This window comes from Triturus cristatus, chromosome 10 (genome assembly GCF_964204655.1).
Source record: "Triturus cristatus chromosome 10, aTriCri1.1, whole genome shotgun sequence".
Classification (NCBI taxonomy): Eukaryota; Metazoa; Chordata; class Amphibia; order Caudata; family Salamandridae; genus Triturus; species Triturus cristatus.
The window spans coordinates 882,820,608-882,840,449 of NC_140593.1; the positions used below are offsets into that span (position 1 = coordinate 882,820,608).

At 47.1% G+C, this 19,842-nt stretch overlaps 1 protein-coding gene and 2 non-coding genes across 7 annotated transcripts in view; all 3 read left to right on the forward strand.

The window, feature by feature from the left end:
• TBRG4 (transforming growth factor beta regulator 4) overlaps positions 1-19,842 on the forward strand; it is a 79,437-nt gene that overhangs the window by 13,089 nt on the left and 46,506 nt on the right. For 3 of the 5 annotated variants that reach the window (XM_085628562.1, XM_085628560.1, XM_085628564.1), the window contains 2 exons: positions 7,327-7,782; positions 15,862-16,182. In XM_085628562.1, the coding sequence (XP_085484688.1) occupies positions 7,378-7,782; positions 15,862-16,182 (726 nt within the window). In that variant the 5' untranslated portion in view covers positions 7,327-7,377. The remainder of the gene's footprint in view (positions 1-7,326; positions 7,783-15,861; positions 16,183-19,842) is intronic. The other 2 variants (XM_085628563.1, XM_085628561.1) reach the window with 1 other exon arrangement.
• LOC146796159 (small nucleolar RNA SNORA5) lies at positions 2,966-3,101 on the forward strand. Its single transcript, XR_014970292.1, has one exon. It is a non-coding gene; the product is annotated as a small nucleolar RNA SNORA5 (small nucleolar RNA).
• Positions 7,925-8,061, forward strand: LOC146796160 (small nucleolar RNA SNORA5). Its single transcript, XR_014970291.1, has one exon. It is a non-coding gene; the product is annotated as a small nucleolar RNA SNORA5 (small nucleolar RNA).

Consider the following 19,842-nt stretch of genomic DNA (forward strand, 5'->3'; position numbering starts at 1 on the left):
GGCATTAGCATACTCGGGAGCTGCGTCATCTAAATAGGACGAAAGAAAAACGTCCTTTGCTGTTTTGGGATGTGCTTTTATCGGAAACAATGGAGGTGGCAGGTCTTTTGGTATTTCCTGAGTAGCCTTAGGTAACCCTTCGGCCAGAAGTGGATACATACCATTCATAAGGGCGTTTCTTTGTCTATCTACTTGTTCTGAGTTTACTCGAGTACCTTCCTCAAGTAATAGATTTTCTCAAGTTTTATTTGAATTCTCTCTACCTTTCTCTTCCTGTCTGTGTGCTTTTTCTGTACGTCTGTATGATTCTTTACGCCATAATTCAATGGCATCTTTCTGTGACTGTCTGGCTTTCTTTTTCCATAATTCTTCTTCTACTCTCATGATGCAATCTGCATCCCAGGTCCCCGCTGCGGGCCATCTCTGACTCTCTGGTAATTCTTTGGTGTAGTCCACCCATAAATCAAGAAATAATACGGCATCTAGACCATGCTTATGATACATAAAGTATCCTGGAGTATCCCTAGGTGGAATGGGAACAGCTTCTTCGAGTACACCTTTTCTAGTTTTGATCTGTCTTAGTTTCGAAAAAAGCGGCATTTTTAGATCTTGTTTCTAGAACACACTTTATACAAGAAAACACAATAATGAACAGTCATTCACACCACAATATATAGAACGTATTTAAAACATTTTAACATTTTAACAGTTTTTAACGAACAATGATAACTAATAGAAAACTAGTTACTGACATAATACTGACACTAGATGATACTTATTTATATGCAAGACATACTATATTACTATATATACTGCTAAACAGTACAGATACACTGCTAAAACAGTGCAGACCGGATTTGTGTACCCAAACCCGTCTTGACCGGCACAGACTATGTGCACGTAAAATGCCTCCCCGATAATGGTACTCACCGGGTAGCTCGGAACGGAAGGCCTCGGAACGGAACTGAAACTGGACCGGACTGGACTCGACTCGGAACTTCGGAACCTGGCGGGACTCTGTATACCTCGGATCTTGCTCTCTCAGCTAGGCTCTGGTCGGGATAGTTCGCACTTCTCACCGCCTCGTCTGGGTGTTGATCGCAGCCTCAGTCGTCCCCGCTTGGCCGGAGGGAGATGCAGGAAATCCTGCAGGTACGCGTTTTTGTCCGTTCAGCTGTGGCAGGAGACCGGGCCTGTAACGCACCGCCGGCGCGTGAGATGAGAAAGTGTCCCTATTCGGGCGCCAATTTATGTGGTAAATATTTCGTTACCGGTACTATTTTTTATGCGGTAAAGTCTATCAAGAATAACTCAGTAAATATAAGAGGCAGAATCCGTGGTATTGGAGGTTTAAAAATGCTTTATTCCTATAAAAAGGAAGACAATTCGAATTGTGGGCCTTCTATTCCATCACCACGAAAGTTCAGGAAGGAAGGGAGCATATATTATTGACAGATAGGCAGTTTTATAGAAAATACATTACAGTGAAACAGATGCAAGAGGCGTAACAGCTGATAAAAGGTGCATACGTAGCTAATAGAGGGCGTAATTCAAGAAACGTCATTAAACATGATGTCACAAGTGGGTGGATCCATAAAAGAATCCTGCAATGTCAGCAGAAATGTTTGGCAAAGATGCGCACGCAGCCGCATGACGTGTGATTGACGTGCAACTAGAGGGTGAAGGGGACTTGACATTTAGCTCTACATGTGGAGACAGAAGTCTGGGGTTATGTCAACCTAATTCCAAATCATATCTAATATCCTATGTTTAAAGAACTGTGTTATCCAAAAGGAAAGGTCTCTTAGGATAGAATCTTATTCTATACTGACTATACTGACTGTTAGTGCGTGTATAAGTGTCTACACTAGATGCGAGGGGGTAGGAATATTCCATGGTAACGGGGCTATGAATTACTTGCATGAGGACAGCGAGGCCTGGCCCTTTGCACGATAGCTGGAGGAATGTTTACCTAAACTGCTAGACAGGAATGCATCGGATGAGGAGCGAAGGAGATAATCTCGAAGGTGAAATACAGTTTTTTGGCAGGCGACAGGCTGGATCAGGCACCGTTAGCCGCGCAAGGAGTAAGACAAAGTTCATGGTCACAGATGCAGGCTCAGACTGGAGCTTTCAGAAGCAGAAGGCAGGAAAAGGCTTGATGACAGAATTCGGGCCTACTCTCCTGAATCTGTGAAATGTGGGAAGTGAACCACATAAAGTCGGTGGCCTTTCATACTTAGGAATGGAATATTTGACCCATTCATGGCGGATCTGAAAGAGGACATGTTGACGGTGGACGCACATATATTTGCGTCTTCAAAACTGGAGCAGGAGGGAACATACATGTACTTATAGCAGGCACATGGAGCCGTTGGGGTCTACGATAGGGGACATAACTGATCACAGAATTCATATTTCCTCACTATTCATACATATTATCATGAATTCTTTTGAGTAAATAACTATTGGTATTATGAACTGTACATGTTATGAAGTGTTTGGTGATGGTGCCTCCTACACTGTTATGTATGTAAAAACACTAATACTAGCGGGTAAATTGTCAAATTGTGTGCACCAATTAACACCTGGCATACTTTCCATTTACCTATAAAAGTAAAATTGAAAGGCTTAAATAATGCCGGCAACATTTCTGTGCGGCATATCTTGGAGCGAATGCTGTTAGTGGGATTTTGAGTGCTGCAAGTGGGGATGGATTTCTGATATAGAACTGTATGATTAGGATTGTGACGTTCATTTTGCAGTGGAGTCTTACAGCTTTGGAGAAGGGTTTGTTGGAATATACTGAAGGCTGTGTTGATTGGGAAAGACTGAGCTGGTCCATATATAATGGCTTTTTTGGAGGTGTTGGTGGGGTTTCTTACTGCCATTCAACGTGCAACTACTCACTAGAATCTACATATTTAATAGTTTCTTATAAAACAGGTTACACATTCTGTGTTTATGCAACCTAGTCAAATTCAGTTTATTCTTGCCTGTGGTTAAAACTGACCCAAATGGTTGCTACAGCAAATCTGTGTCTTATGGGCCCCACGTCTTTGTTTATGGACGCTAGGGGATAGTATGTGCCACAGACAATAAGCTTATGCATGATTTGATTAGCTAACCAGTGCACAATTATCTGACAGACCACAACATGCACGTTGTTTATTTTAAGTATTTGCTGCATGCAATCAGTTACTAGTATTGGCTACAATGTTAGTCTTGGTGTTAGAAATGGGGGTCTCTAGTTGGCGATGGTTTACACCTTTGTCTAAGTAGGACCCTTCTTCCTAGTCAGGGTAAGGGAGTTGCACTCCTAAAATAACCCTTGCTCACCCCCTTGGTAGCTTGGCACGAGCTGTCAGGCTCATCTCTGAGGCAGTTTGTAAACATAACCAACAGTAATACAGTGAAAGCACTACAAAAGGACACCACACCATTTTAGAAAAATATCCAATATTTTTATATATCCAAAACTAGACCTAAAACGATAATCCAACATGTAGTATTTAAACATATATACTTTGCAAGATATCCCAAAAATTGTAGAAATATCACAAAAACATAGTTCTTACGAGTCAGTAGCTCTGTCCGGGGCTACTGCAATGCAACAAACAGTCGAACAGTTCCAGCCGACCGCGTTCGTACGGGCCAGCGAAAGCATGAACAGTACCTTTCTCGTTGTGTCTGGCACATTGGTGTGAGCCGGTTGTGGCAACTGTCGCTGCTGCATCGCAAAATGGAAGTGGTGCAGGGTGCGGTGCCCTCACAATGTGGTGCAGGCAGCAGCTCGGTGGCAATTGTCCAGACAACATCGGTGAGACCAAGGCTTACGTTGCGAGGTGGTGCTGGCAGGTTGCGGTGCTAGCGTCGGGCCGGTTAGCGTGAGCTAGTGTCGGTCAGCCCGGACGGCTCTGTGAGATGAGGCCGTGCGTCGTGAAACTGAGTGGTATCCCCAGCCACGATACAGTCACGGGTGTCTAAGTCAGCAGCAGCAACGGTGAGACCAGGATGACGAACTGAAGCGGTGCGGGGCGCAGTGTCCACAGGTCATGGTGCAAGCAGCGGCTCATTGGTGGCAGCGGTCGTCGGTGAGACCAGGGTTGCGGTGTGAGATGCGGGCGGTACCCTCTGCGGTACGGTCAGGACACAGCCAGCGATGGAGTCGGTTACATTTCCCTTTTCTGTGGCAACAAACAGCGATTCCAGAAGCGGCACCCTGAGGTTGGTGAAGTCTTTGCAGTCCCTGAGACTTCAGAACAGGAGGCAAGCTCTACTTCAAGCCCTCGGAGATACTGGGCACAAGTGAGAAATTCATTCGTCCAGTTACTGCCCAAGGAATAAGCAGCAACTGCAGGCCAACCCAACAAAGAAACAACACAGCAAAGGGACGTTACTCCTCCTGGCAGCTCTTCGTCTTAGCAGGTTCCTTGATTCCAGCATTTCTCTCTGAAGTCTTTCTATCACTGAGACTTCCAAGAGGAGGCAAGCTTTACTGCAAGCTTATCACTGAGACTTCCAAGAGGAGGCAAGCTTTACTGCAAGCTCTTGGAGAAAACTCTAACAGGATGATGAAAGTACACTGCAGTCCTTTCCCCGCCCCAGACAGAAGCAGCAGGCGAACACAGCACTCAGCAAATTGGCAGTTTCTCCAGTCCTTTCCCCGCCCCAGACAGAAGCAGCAGGCGAACACAGCAGAGCACTCAGCAAAGTGGCAGTTTCTCCTGACAGCTTTTCAAGCCCTTCTTCCTTAGTTCAGCAGTAATCTAGAGTTCTAGGGTCTGGGCTCCACCTTTTATAGCACAAATTCCTTTATTCTCTGGTGGCAGAGAAGCTCTTTGCCCAGCCAAAACCAGTTATGCCCTCTCCGATGTAGCTGCCTGGCAGGAGGTGGAGACATGAATGAAATCTCCCCCCCCCCCCCTTACTCTAAATGCAGCCCAGGTCTATTCAGCCCAGCCCGGACTCATCCAGGAAAGGCAGGACTCCCTCCAACCCCCCCCCCCCCCCTCCTCCTCAGTGGCAGTCTGAGAGAATGCACATCCCCAGCCATTCAAAAGCTAGATAGTCACTCCACAAACCAGCAGAGGCACACAGATGGCTAAGAAAGAAAATACCCACTTTCTAAAAGTGGTATTATCAAACACGCTATATAAAAATAATCTTTACTAAACGATGCATTTTTATATTCTTAGTTCAGGCATACTAAACTCCATCTTTCTATCTTGTCCTAATGGGAAGTTATATTTATAAGATGTTATGAATAAACTCACATTCTATCCTATGGGACAGATAGCCTTTCAATAGTGATAATCAAAATTGGCAGTATTTGACTATCTGGACATGAAACGCTCATCAGGGCATGTTCTACCTTTCACATACACTGCACCCTGCCCCCAGGGGTACCTTGGCCCTACCTTAGGGGTGAATTGCATGTAAGAAAAGGGAAGGTTGTGACCTGGCAGGTGGATGCACTTGCCAGGTCGACATGGCAGTGACAAACTGTGCGCAGACACTGCATTGGCAGGTCTGAGTTACATTTACAGGCTGCTCATGTGGGTGGCACAATCAGTGCTGCTGGCCCACTAGCAGCTTTTGATTTACAGGCCCTGGGCGCACACAGTGCACTGTTTTAGGGACTTACCAGTAAATTAAATATGCCAATCATGGAAACACCAATCCATAACACAATTTACCTAGAGCGTATGCACTATAGCACTGGTAAACTGCCCAGAGTCCCAAAAACAGGAGGCCAAAAATCTAAAAGTCTGGGGATAAACCCACTGAAAAAGCCATGTCTTAACACTTGTTAGCAATGACATGGGGTGTATGGTAAACTCTGCTCTGCCAGCAGAGTTTTGCCCGCTTAGAACATGGAGTTCGGCAAAAACTCAGCCAACTGCAGCATTGTGGAATTTTTCTTGCGCATGGCTTGCCAACAGTAAGTTGCTGAGTGAGAGAAACGAACGATAGACCACCACCCGCGAGAGATTTCTCAACGTGGGCACTTGTGACAGGTTGCCTCTGCCTGCATTGAGAAAATTGGCGCTCACTTAGAAAATCTAATCGAACTGCAGTAAGAAGCAGCGCCCTCTGGCACGCCGCATGGTGCTGTTCGTGCCGATTTTACACTGCAGGATAAGCTCCTGGTTCTAAGACTAGAATTCTGCCGCCCGTGGAACCCTGCGTAATCCCCCGGAGTTTTTAGGTAACCCTGCAGAGTAAAATTCTGCGCGTTCCACCCACCCCTAGAGATGCCATGCATTTTCCCTGCTGATATATGAACAGGAGTGCATAATGGCACCTCGAGGTGCAGCTGCTGGTTACTGACTGCTGCAATCATCACAACCAGAATTGGGCAGGATGGATCAGAGTCAAGCACTTGTTTCTGACCTCGTGTGTGACCCGATCACATGTTTGAGTCCCAACAGTGCCATCTGTGACTTTCCATATTGTAAAGTTGACAGCTTGATTATCATTTCTATGCGTAACAGCAACACATTTTATGTGCAGTGCTTCATAACCAACTACTGCAGTATTAAGTGCTATACAAAAAACAAGCTTTATTTTTGCCTTTTGTCATGCGCATCTAGGTCATTCTCTGAAATATTGGACAGTGATCTCAGATAGTGGTGAAGGAGGGTTATTTGCCTTGGTTGTCTGGGACTAACCGACATGCTTCGAGGCCATTATGGTATCCAGGATTGAGGACTAATTGTCTTGAACTACTTTCTAAGCCATATAGACCCCATGGGTTGTGGATGAATCCAAATATGTTTCTTTGTTAATTTAATCTTGGTGGACGCTTTTATATGATTGACCTCACAGCCAAAGGAATGTTCGGTATTACAGTAGAAAAATAGTGTATAGCATCCAGTCAAGCCTTTCCACCTCGCACACTTTTCTGACCATACCCATTCAGGCAGTTGCCCGTTCCTGTCTCCCAACTGAGACACCACATCCACTCTCCCCTCCCCAACCTTTCCTAGTCCACCACGTTTGCTGACCAAACTACATCACCTCCTGGGACTTGTCTACTAGCCTCCATATGAAAAAGATACTACACACTGTTTGGCGCAAGTGCAGCTATGCAGAGCAAAGTAACACACTCTCTAGTCTAGGTCACAATAATGGCAAGTGCTCCTAAAACAAATATTAATAGCATAAGCTATTATTGTGGAAAACATTCCTCTACCTGTAATGTGGTTGAAAATGCAATGCATGTATACACACACAATTGATTGTGGTTTGGTTAAAATACAAGTAGATATTGCATGCTAATGTGCTTTCTATAATTCTGACGCTTGTGTTTTTGTCCTTCAGCAGGTGTATGGTGCAGAGCTGACCTTGGTTCTAGTAATTTGGAGAATCTCAATGGCTGCCCGGCTGGTACATCGTTGCTCCCGGCTGCTAGGAGCCTCTCTCCAAGTGCCAGTGACTGCACCAGCTTGTGCTCTAGCCAGCCGACCTAGCCCACCTAAGACTGTACCTCTTTCAACTGTGCACACCACTAGCTTTTGCCGAAAAGCAAACCCTTTCCAGGTCAAGGAGCAGGTGTACACAAAGCTGCCTGACCAGACCGAGGTTGAAGGACTCATTGAGACTGCTTCCTGCCTAGAGGACTTGCTTCAGATAGGCAGTGCTCAGATTGTGACAGGGAACCAGGCAGCCCTTATTGTCATTGCCATCTCTCGGAATGCCACAGAGACCAAGATGGAGGCGGGTAGCATTCTCCAAGATGATCGATGTCAACGGTTACTACAGACTATAGAGAAGCAGGTAATTTGGACCTCAGTTAATCTTGGTTTTGGGCTATTGCTTTATTCCTAATTGGAAGAATTTGCTTAACGAGTAGAATTTAAAGTATGCCGTGATTTTATATACGATTTTTTTAATTCTGTATGTTCATTTGGCTATAAGATGCAGCCTCGTCAAATTCAGTCCCATCTCCTTTGTGTCGGGATCTGGCCCAATTGGTTGCTACATTAAATCCCTGTAGCTCATGGGCCCCAGTTATCTCACGCATGGTACTGGGGATAAAAAGTGCTACAGACAAATTATTTAACTAATTTATGTACTTTTTTCTCTAGGATGAAACCAGGCCTATTATGAGAGAGCATGATTTTTTATTTGTCACCCGTCAGAAATTGGAGTTAGTTTACTCTTCACAATTCCAAATCGGGGCTGTGCAATTTGTCAGCAAGAATGCAGTTTATGGACTTGTGTATTGATGGTTTATTGCAAATTGTTAATTTACAGTGAATTGCGAAATGCCTTACCATGTGTGAATCATGGAAGCTGCAATTGCCTAGGAGTCAGGGATTGGTGGCCTACTAGGAGCAGAAGACCTCTGTCGCTGGGTTTCCATTCCCATTGGTAAATATTTTTTTAAGCAACTAATGCCCGTTAAAGGGACCTGAGCTGCTTTAAACAAAAGGTTTCCCGTTTGTGAAGAAATTCTAAGACGCCAGCTCTCATCAAGTTGGCGGCCATGGTTGCCAAAGGTGAAACTGTCCCATGGGGCCAACTTTCTGTTTCCGATTCAGCTACAATCTAAACATCCGTGGTCTGTAACTGATGAGTGATTTGCAACTGCAGTGGTGTTAAACATTGATACCTATCTTTTCAAATTTCAAACAGGAGTGTAACACCAGTTTCATTCCCTCTTCTAATTGTAAGTTGTGATGTGTGTGGGTATATGTGTGTGTGCTTTATACTTCAAGCCACCAGTCTTTTCTTTCAACTGTTATTGCTCCACCTTGCACAAGGGAGTAGTTTTAGTCCAAGCCACATGTGGTCCCTCTGTTGACAGAGCTGCTGACACTTCATAACCCTGAAGTGTTTTTCACATTGTTACTAGTACTTAATTTGTAAAACAATAAATGCCAGGGCCCTCATCAGGAGGCTACCACAGATCGCACTACTAATTGCCCCTGCCAGTGCTGCCAACAACGGTGCCAACACAACTACTAACCATCACACTCTTACAAGTGTGATATTTCAGACTATTCCTGGACGCTAAAGCTATAAGAATGGCTTGTGTGGCAGTATTACTCAATTTTAATGTATTTCGAATTAATAAACAACTGTTGTTGTGCTACTCTCTAAATCCGGCAAACAGTGCCACCCTTTACAGACTGGCACAAGTCCCGTTGACAATTAAGTGCCGGTACCGGAAACAACCTGCACAGATTAAGCACTGATTGTTACTCATAATTTCGAAAGAGAAAACTGGTACTTGCACCCTATGCACCTTTTTATAATTTTATTTCCCCTTTTGAATCTTGTGCAGTGCATTATTTTATATTCTGATGGATACATCTGCCAGTGGATTCCTCACCTTGTGAATATCCCCTGCGCCAGCATTCCACTGAATTTTTCTTCCCCAGCACTCCACGTGGGCGATGTCATAATACATCGGCTCCGCTCGCGACTCCGTATGACGTCACCGGAGCCATAAGAGGCCCACGTCGGCGTGATGACGTCAGTTCCCTTTTTTCCGCGCCGTCGACGCGCAACAGTTTTTTCCAGTACTCCTGCTACTTTGTAGTTGTAAGGTTTCTGTTGCAAAATTCTGTAATGTCTGCGATGAGGAAGTCGGGCTTTAAGCCCTGTAGGGAATGTGGCGGACATATGTCCATGACGGACCCACATGAGGACTGTTTGTGGTGCCTTTTGTCGGACCACGATGTCGAAGACTGTGCATGCTGTAGGAGGATGAATCCTAAAGCATTAAAGGAAAGAAAAGCCAAGCTGATTATGGCGAAGATCGGTAAGGAGAAGAGAGGGAGAAAGAAAGAGAAATCGAGGGCGGCGTCGTCTACTTCGAGATCGTCTAAGTCAAGGAAACATCATAAAAAAAAAAGAAAACACTCTTCACGACGGCGGTCCTCGAAGAGCAGGAAGTCTAGGTCGACTTCACCTCGGCGTCATCGGAGTAAGGACATTTCACCTTCTCCTTCTCCCTCTAAGACTCCGGGAGGTTCTCCGTCTCCGAAGCGGGCTCCAGAGCGTTCACCGGCGCAGTCCCCAGCGTCGTCTCCGGATCGGGTGGAATCGCATGTTTCGGATCAGGAACGGGAGGAAGAACCGACTCCGGCGCTTGAAGAATCTATGGCTCCGGTGAAGGACACTACGGCGCCGCAGCCTTATACTCCGCAGAGGGATGCAGGTTCAGTGCCTTTTCCTCAGTTTCCTGCTCCAGGTACTGATTCTACTCAGTTCTTAAATGCCATGTACGGTATTTTTAATAGGCCGGCCTTCCCATCCGGAGCACCAACTGGCCCCGTGGTTCCCATGGCTTATACGTTGGGGGTGCCGCAGCATTATGCTCAGGCCCCCTTCATGCCCTTTCTGCCGATGGCGCCTTCGTGGCAGTTTCCGGCGCCGTCTGGGGATCCGTCACGACTTCGGATGGATCGACCTGCTTCAGAGCCTTCCTCGACGCAGCTGCCGACTCCATCGGCGCCGCGTCCGGCGCAGCCGACTCAGTCTATGGTGCCGCCGACTCCAACACCTCTGGCTCCACCGACGCCGCGTACGACGCCGGCTCCCCGGATTCGATCGGGAAGGGAGACCCAAAGGGTATTGGAAGAAGTAAGGTACAGAGCAGAGGTAGAGGAAGGTGAGGTGGACACATCCTCTGATTTTGAGGGCATACAAGAGGCTAGTGGCCTAGACACCACCCCAGAATGGGAGCACACATCGGCAAGATCCTCTCCACCACAAGAACTGGCTCCCTACCATACTGTTATCAAAAAGGCTGCAGAGCTGTTAGATTTACAGTTGCCCTAAGCAGAGTATAAATCAAATTTGTTGACAGAGGTTCTGCACTCTCCTACTTCCACTTCAGATTCTTTACTGCCCTTTAATGAGGCCATCTTGGAGCCTGTTTTGGAGGTATGGCGGAAACCACTTTCTTCTCCAGCGGTTTCCAGACAGGTGGCGAGAAGGTATAGGGTGGCGCCTGGGGATCTGGATTTTCTATCTATACACCCGTCTCCAGAGAGCCTAGTTGTGCAGGCATCCTGCTCGAAGCATGCTTCGGGGGCTTTCCCTCAGTCTCCCGCAGATAGGGAGTCTAAGAAGGTGGACCAGGCTGCTAAGAAGACTTTCTCTTCGGGGAGTATGGCATTAAAGTCTTCCAATGCCACGTGCTTGCTGGGGCGTTACGTGCACACACTGATGGACTCAATGAAGACTTTGGCCCCTAAGCTGCCGTAGGGCGATAAGGCGTCCTTCTTGGAGGTGGTTACAGGCACTCAGGCCGCTGCCAGACAGGTGATCCAGTCGGGATTGGATACGGCGGATTCGGTGGCAAGGATTATGGGCTCGTCCATAGCTGCAAGAAGGCAGGTATGGATCCGTTTGTCGGGATTCTCCGCGGATGTTCAAGCCACATTAGTGGATTTGCCATTTGATGGGCAGAAGTTGTTTGATGAAAAGGCAGATTCTGCTCTACAAAGATTTAAGGACAGCAGATTAACAGCAAAGTCTTTGGGTCTGCAAGCTCCTGCAAAGGGTTCTGTTTTTTGGAAATTTAGGGGCTTTGGAAGGTCATCTTTTCGCTCCTACCGACAGCCTCAGCAGCAACAGCAGAATCCCCTCTATAAATCCCATAGAGGGAGACAAAGGGTCGGAGAGGTTCTGGACGCAACCCCTCTTCTTCCTCCTCCTCTGCTCCAAATGAGGCATCGGGGAAGCAGCCCTAGATCCCCTATCCTGGATAATGTAAGACCTGTGGGGGGTCGGGTGTCCTACTTTCTACGGGGTTGGAAATCTGTTACGACAGACCCTTTGGGTTTTGAACCTCCTAGAGACTGGGTACACCCTTCCCTTTCGGGAGTTTCCTCCCCCTTACCCTCCTTGCCAAGGTTACTGCTCAGAGGACCATCTGCTTCTCCTTCAGAAAGAGGTTCTAGCCTTGCTTCAAAAGGGTGCAATAGAGGTGGTTCCGGAGCAGGAAAGGGGTCAGGGATGCTACTCCCGGTATTTCCCGATTCCCAAAAAGGACGGCAGATTGCGTCCAATCCAGGACCTCAGAATCTTGAACTTTTACCTGAAACAGGAGAAATTCAAGATGCTGACCCTTGCGCAGGTTCTTCAAGCGTTGCAGCAAGGAGACTGGACGGTGTCGCTCGACTTGCAGGACGCGTACTTCCATGTCCCAATCCTGAAGTCGCACAGGAAGTATCTCCGTTTTACGGTTGAGTCGCAACATTACCAGTTTGCGGTCCTCCTGTTTGGTCTTACTACCGCACCTCGAGTCTTCACAAAGGTGATGGCAGTGGTGGCTGCTCATCTCAGGAGGTCGGGGATTCCAGTTTTCCCCTACCTGGACGACTGGCTTCTGAAGGCAGAGTCCCCAGAGATGGTGCAGCATCATCTGCAGGTAACATCTCAGCTGTTATTCGACTTGGGTTTTTCGATCAATGTGCCCAAATCTCACCTGGTGCCTTCTCAACGCAACCTGTTTATAGGGGCGGGGCGGTACTGGACACTACTGTGTGTCGAGCATTTCCTCCACAAAGAATTCTCGACATTCAGGAGATGGTCCCTTTATTCCACAATGGAGCGGTTGTTCCAGTTCTGAAGGTCCTTCGCCTGCTCGGTCTGTTCGCTTCCTGCATTCTGTTGGTCAACCATGCACGCTGTCATATGAGGGCGCTCCAGTGGTGCCTCCGCAAGCAGTGGTATCAGCACAATGGGGATCTCAGGGAGTCGATCAAGATCTCCAGAGAAGCTGCAGCGGATCTATCTTGGTGGAGCGTGGAGGGCAATCTGTCGCAAGGAAAGCCCTTCCAGCTGCCGCCATCGGTGGCCACAGTGATGACGGATGCCTCCACTTAAGGGTGGGGTGCTCATCTGGGGGATCTGGAGATCAAGGGTCTTTGGTCTCCAGAGGAAAGGTTGCTTCACATCAACCTTCTGGAGTTGCGGGCGATTCGTTTGGCGCTCAAGGCCTTCCTCCCTTCCCTTCGCGGTCAGTCGGTTCAAGTCCTGACAGACAACACTACCGCGATGTGGTATGTCAACAAGCAGGGAGGAGTGGGGTCTCTTGGCCTATGCAGAGAGGCCTTACGTCTATGGTCCTGGGCTCAGGACCATCAGATTTGTCTGATGGCAAATCATCTGTCCGGGGTGTTGAACGTACGTGCGGACAGTCTCAGTCGGCAGTTCTCCGCCGACCACGAGTGGAGGCTCTATCCGGAGGTGGTTTGTCACGTCTTTTGGGCGTGGGGGACACCTCGTGTGGACCTGTTTGCCACCCGCGAGAACGCGCACTGCCAGTCATTCTGCAGTCTCCAGTTTCCGATGCAGGGGGCGTTGGGTGACGCGTTTCAGTTGAATTGGGGCTCACAACTCCTTTACGCGTTTCCTCCCATACCCTTGATTCCTCGGGTACTGAGGAAGATTCGTCAAGACCGGGCCCAAGTCCTATTGGTCTCCCCGGATTGGCCAAGAAGGGTGTGGTATACAGATCTCCTCCACCTCTCCTCGTGCCCTCCGCTCCGTCTCCCTCTGAGGGCAGACCTCCTCTCGCAGTCGGAGGGGCAGGTTCTACACCCCCCACCTCCAGAGCTTAGACCTTCATGCCTGGAGATTGAACGGGGCAACCTGAGTTCTTTCTCTCTCCCACCTGATGTGGTGGACGTTATTTAATCGGCCAGGTGACACTCCACCATGTCCATTTACTCCCACAGGTGGTCTAAATTTGTAAAGTGGTGTGGAGAGAGGTCCATTGACCCTTTAAAAGCCCATCTTTCTAAAGTGCTCCAGTTTGCTCTTTCCTTGGCTCAGCAGGGCTGTGCTGTGGCCACGGTCAAGGGCTATCTTTCGGCCTTATCGGCTTTTCTATGCCTTCCGGATCAGCCGTCACTGTTTAAATCTCCGGATGTACTGAGGTTTATCAAGGGCCTTACAAACATGTTTCCTCCCACTCCTTTTGTAATGGCACAGTGGGACCTTAATCTTGTTTGAACCTTTCTGATGGGGTCCCTATTTGAGCCTCTACATAGCTGTCCTTTGAGGCTGTTGTCCTTTAAGGTGGTTTTTCTTGTAGCCATAACCTCGGCAAGGAGGGTGAGTGAGCTCCAAGCTCTTAGTTCTAGACCCCCTTTTCTTACATTACATGCTGAAAGGATGGTTCTTAGGACCAGGGCTGCCTTCCTGCCAAAAGTTGTTACTCCGTTCCATTTGGGGCAGTCTATTACTCTCCCTGGTTTTTATCCACCTCCTCATCCTTCCAAAGAGGAGGAAAGACTCCATCGCCTGGACCCGAAGAGGGCTGTGAGTTTTTATCTGGACAGGACTAAAGACTTTCTTCTAGATGATCAACTCTTCATTGGTTACGTTGGTCATTCGAAGGGTAGAGCGGTGCACAAGCGCACACTAGCGAGATGGATCATCCTTGCCATCAAGATCTGCTACGCCCTGGCTGGTAAGACTCCTCCTGAGGACATTAAACCTCATTCGACTAGAGCAAAATCATCTACACCTGCTTTGGCCCGGGGTGTTCCTGTGGCAGATATTTGTAAAGCTGCGACTTGGGCCTCCCTCCATACTTTCGCAAAGCATTATTGCTTGGACTCCGATGAGGAGGGAGGGCCACTTCGCGCGCTCTGTGTTGCAAGACTTTCTGGTATAGGAAGGTGGACACCCTCCTCCGGGAGTGGGGACTGCTGTGGGAATCTATTCACAAGGTGAGTAATCCACTGGCAGATGTATCCATCAGAAGAACAAGTTACTTACCTTCGGTAACGCTTTTTCTGGTGGATACAGTATCTGCCTGTGGATTCCTCACTGGCCCACCCGCCTCCCAGTTGTCCAACTTTGTATACCATGAAATAGGTCTTGTTTGAAATGCTTGTGCATTTGTTGGAAATGCTTGTTTATTTAGCATCCTTTTCCACTGTATACTGTGTATACTTTGAGTTTGTCGTTGGTTCACCTGTTCGCCTCGAAGGCACGGAAAAAATGGGTGGAACTGCCGTCATCACGCCGACGTGGGCCTCTTATGGCTCCTGTGACGTCATACGGAGTCGCGAGCGGAGCCGATGTATTATGACGTGGAGTGCTGGGGAAGAAAAATTCAGTGGAATGCTGACGCAGGGGATTTTCACAAGGTGAGGAATCCACAGGCAGATACTGTATCCACCAGAAAAAGCGTTACCGAAGGTAAGTAACTTGTTCTTCAGGTCAAAACGGGCTTATAGCTTGGTTTAATTCTGTAGGTAATAGGTCTCCTCTTTTGCTTGTAAGAGAGATTGTCTTATGGTGCACAATGCAGCTGACTGCATGCTTCACGTTATGTCTCTTTCTGTGCATTGTTGCTATTTTCTAAGAGTGGCTGCGGGGCTGAGTGTAGGACCCCTGCTGTAAGCAGTAGCCAATTTTTTTTTTGTTGCCAAAGCTTAGTTATTTGTAAGACACCAGGTCAAGAGCACGGAGTAGATGTAACAGAATCCTTCCTGTACATGGCACTGAACAGATTTCTCAGCCAAGCAGCCATGGTTATTGAGGGAAACTTTTTAAATATTGTCATTAGTTCACTAATGTTTGCTCTGAGTTGTAAACGTTCTCTGAAAACAGTTTGAGTACTAGCCATTATTGCTGTTGGTGTATGCAGTAGGCACTATATATAGGAAGAATGTGTTTTTTTGTTGTTTTTTTAGTGGATTGGGTATTTCTTCTTGAATCAAGACCTGCTCCATTCACACTTGTTTTCTCCACATACTGTCAGATATACTTGACACATTTGTCTATAAACTGATTTTCCTTGTTTGGTAATCCTCTTTAAAGAAATTGCTTAATTATATCCGTTACAACTTTAAGATTAAAATTTGTTTTTCTTTCTAGATTTCACATGTCTGGAATGGAAATTTGGTTAATTTATTGAAAAGCCTGTACCTTCTGGGGCTGGAGAATGGCAAGCTACTGAGGTCTGTGGAAAATGAGGTGCGCTGGCGGCTCCGGCGGCTGACTTCTAAACAGTTAGTTGGTCTAGCTGATTTTTGTGTGCCCTTTGCTCACACCCAAGAACAGAAGAGTATGGTTAGTGACTTGGTGAAGCATCTTGAGCTGCGCTGGACTGAGATAGAAGATCCTAAATCAGTGATGATTCTTATGACCAAGGTTGGCTACATCTCGCACACACTGATGGAGAAGTTGGAAGACAAGGTACCGTGTAATGATTTCCATATTGTGATACATTAGTCTCCATCTTTAAGCTAGTTGATCAGGAGTGTTTTTTTTATTTATTTTTATCATTTGTTTTACAATTAATCACCATAATAAAATTTCAGTATGCTTTGCAAATTTTATGAAGCCATAAATGGCCCCATGAAAGCAGTGGTTGCAGAGACTGCAGCCTCTTTCATGCCTGGGCTTCCTTGAAGTAACATTTTTCAGTAATGTACTTTGTATGCTTAGACATATTGCTTCTTCCTCGGAACACTTATTTGAGAAGAGGGAAGAACCCACTGTTTCCCTAGTCCATGCGCAAAACTAGAACAAATTCTCTTAACTTTGAATAGGCTGCTGAACTACTCCTTCAGTATCTGCAGAATTCAGCAGTTTGACAGGAATTTTTGATTCTTTACTAATATTTGGCTGTTGTGTTTTGATGGAGAGATCGCATTGTAGGGAATTTGTTGACCGACTTGAAATGTGGGGAGGCTGAGAGTTATTGAGTAAATCTGAATCCATATTGCAGAATATATTTAGCAAGAGTGCAATGTCCGTTTTTTCACCTTGTTTCTTTTTTATTTAGCCCCATATTTCTAATAGTCGTGTGTGTGTGTATATATAGACCTTGAATATGCAGAAGATGGGTGCTCAGGTTAGCAGCTGGCTTACCTGGGCTTTAATTTGTTAAAAGCACTACTGCCTTGCTAGATTTTGCCAAGAAGATGAGCATAAAACACCCAAGGGAAATAATTGCCATCTATAAGGCCAAATGTAGACCGACTGCCATGTACGGGTCTGAGCTTTGGGGATACGCGAAAGCTGATTTACTAAAGCTTGCTGAAAATGCATTTCTAAGTAATCTCCTTGCTCTTCCGTAAAGTTGTTCTATCTACGTTTGTCACTCTGAATTGGGAGTTCCTTATTTAGCAGTTTCTCCGGCACATTATCTGGTCCTCTGAACACACAGAGCTCCACCACTCTTTAATAGAGGATTGTCTTAGATCTAAATCTGCACTTAAAATCCCCTGACTCAAATTTGTGCGCGACTCCTTGGTTGACAATGGCCAATTGACCAGCATCCAAAGGAAAACTCTTAAATTAAATTGTTTATCCCTATTCCAGGACTTGAGGCTATCTACTGAGATTAGGACACCCTCGGTTCAGAAGAACCAGTTAGTTCTGACCGGTCATGACATGCAACCGAATCTAGCTAATGTGTATATAATACACGCCATAGATTTGTGCTGATTAGGTTCCGGCTGGACATCTTTCATCATTTAACAAGCTTTCCTGTCATTAATAACCGGGTGCCTGATCCCATGCGACCAGGTCTCTAAGCAGAGCACTATTCACATTCTATTTTTCTGTTTATTTTATACTGAGCTGAGAAAATGTTTTATTAAGCCCCTGTTAAAACAACTTGGATTTGTGCAATGCCACCCAGCTTTAATTTATTTGCAATCCCGTCTGAGCCTTTATACATGTGTTGTATTTTCACGATATTTATTGGCTGTTATACGACGTAGGAAGCTGCTGTAGAAACGGTACTGTCTACAAAGGGATGTTTCTGCTTGTTTTTATTCATGCGTTTTACTCTTCATTTTATTGCTTTAATTGTTTTTTTAAGTCAGATACTGTAATTTTTGTAGCTTTTATGATAGGCCATCTGTTTTCAAATAAAGCTGACTTGGCTAGTTTCACTTTGGATTGAGAATGTAGAGGGAGAAGGCATTCATCAATGGAGTGCTAGTCTCTACTACTTATGCAGGATGGAGTGCTTTCCTGAGGATAAAGCAGGCCCTTCCTCGTCTTTAAAAAAAAAAAATTGTAAGCAACCGAAGTGAATAAAGCATATCCTGACTCTTATCTGGTAGTCTCTGAGGATTTGAGTGAGGAATTGGCAGACTCGACTGTTTTCCCTTATTGGCACTAGTAATTCACCCTCAGTGTTTCATGTAAAATAAGACAAAATTCTTAGTGAAAGAAAAAAGGGGACTCGTTCTATTGGTGCATTTTAAAAGGTACCCTGGACGGATGACCATTCCTTGGGTTAAACCAAGTTTATTAATATATATGTGTTAGACGGCGACCTCAGAGGAGCCCGGAAAGGGGGTCCTGACTACCCTGAGACCCACCCTCAAAGTATCGTAGCCGGGCACTGGCGGGAGACTCCTCAGGAGGAGGAATCCCGTATCGAGGATCGTACTTCTGGCACCACACGACACAAACACCACACCGTGCGTTCTTTAGGAATCACTCTTTATCAAACAGGTTAGCACTGCAAATATGTACAAGGAGAGCGCGGGCTCAATGAGTCTCGGAAGGGATAGGGGGTAGCGGGACAGTCTCTGGTAAAAGGTTCAAGGCAAGGACGTACCCGGCGCACAGCTCACAATCCTCGAGCTGGGGGGTAGGCTTGTTGTCGTTTGGGTCCGGCGGGACCAGTGGAGTCTGTGGAAGCCGCGAGTCACTCAGCGGGCTCAGGTACAAGTTCGGAGGTCTTACGATCTTCAGGGAGCCGCGAGTCACTCAGCAGGGCTCAAGTACAAGTTCGGAGGTCTTACGATCTACGGGGAGCCGCGAGTCACTCAGCAGGGCTCAGGTACAAGTTCGGAGGTCTTACGATCTCCAGGGAGCCGCGAGTCACTCAGCAGGGCTCAGGTACAGTTCGGAGGTCTTACGATCTTCAGGGAGCCGCGAGTCACTCAGCAGGGCTCAGGGGGTTCTAAGTTCCAGGAGCCGCAACCGCGTCAGCAGGCTCTCGTTGTTCCAGCGTCGAATCTGCCGGACAGTCTCAGAGCACCCCTTGTTATAGGTCGACCCCTCTTTGATGTCCGGAGTCTGTGCAGGCAGGGGTCTTGTCACCTGGGGGTCGCTTGTCGGGGTTTCCTGCCATTGTCTTTTGATCCTCTCAGGGCCGGGTTGGGAGGAGTCCCAGACACCCAGCAGGCGTGGAGCCAGCTCTCAGGGAGGCCGGAGGGCCGATCGAAACTCATCGTCCCAGGGGAGTTCAGAGGTGCGATAGAAACTGCTCCTCCCTCTCTCATCCCCTGGCAAGCGTGGTGTCCTCCAGCCGGAGTGGCGCCGCTAGGCCCGGGTCGCGCTGGGGCCGGGCGGCCATCTTGGTGCATGAAGTGGGCACGCGGGCCCGTGGTGGCCGAAGGGAGAGAGGCCATGGACGAGTATGTCCGGGTCGGGTGCGTGTGTTCTGGTGGAAAGGATCGGCTAGGCCGTGGGCTCGGGGCTGCAGGTACCAGGTTAGGTGGTGCGGGGACAAGTAGAGCCATGCTACGAGGCCGGGTCCAACAATATGCCTTTCCAGAGTGCATTCTAACGATACATGCATGTCTTTTTATCCAGCTGCGAACCCGTATGATTTTGTATTCAAATTTATGCAGGACCTTGATGCCCAATTCCATGGCGTGTGGGTCGTTCTGAAGTGATGCAGATACTCTGCAGCTCCATCTCTATAAAGGGCACCTTTTATGATTTTTTTTCCTTGTATTTATTTTGGGAGCTTTTCTCATTGTTAAATTTGCTCTTTATTGGTTCTCTGGCTGTTCAAAGAGCCAAAATCTGTTTTTATTTTTATGTCTTTCTTGCCAGACGGTATATAAGATCTATTGTGGGCTTACCAAGATCTTACAGTGG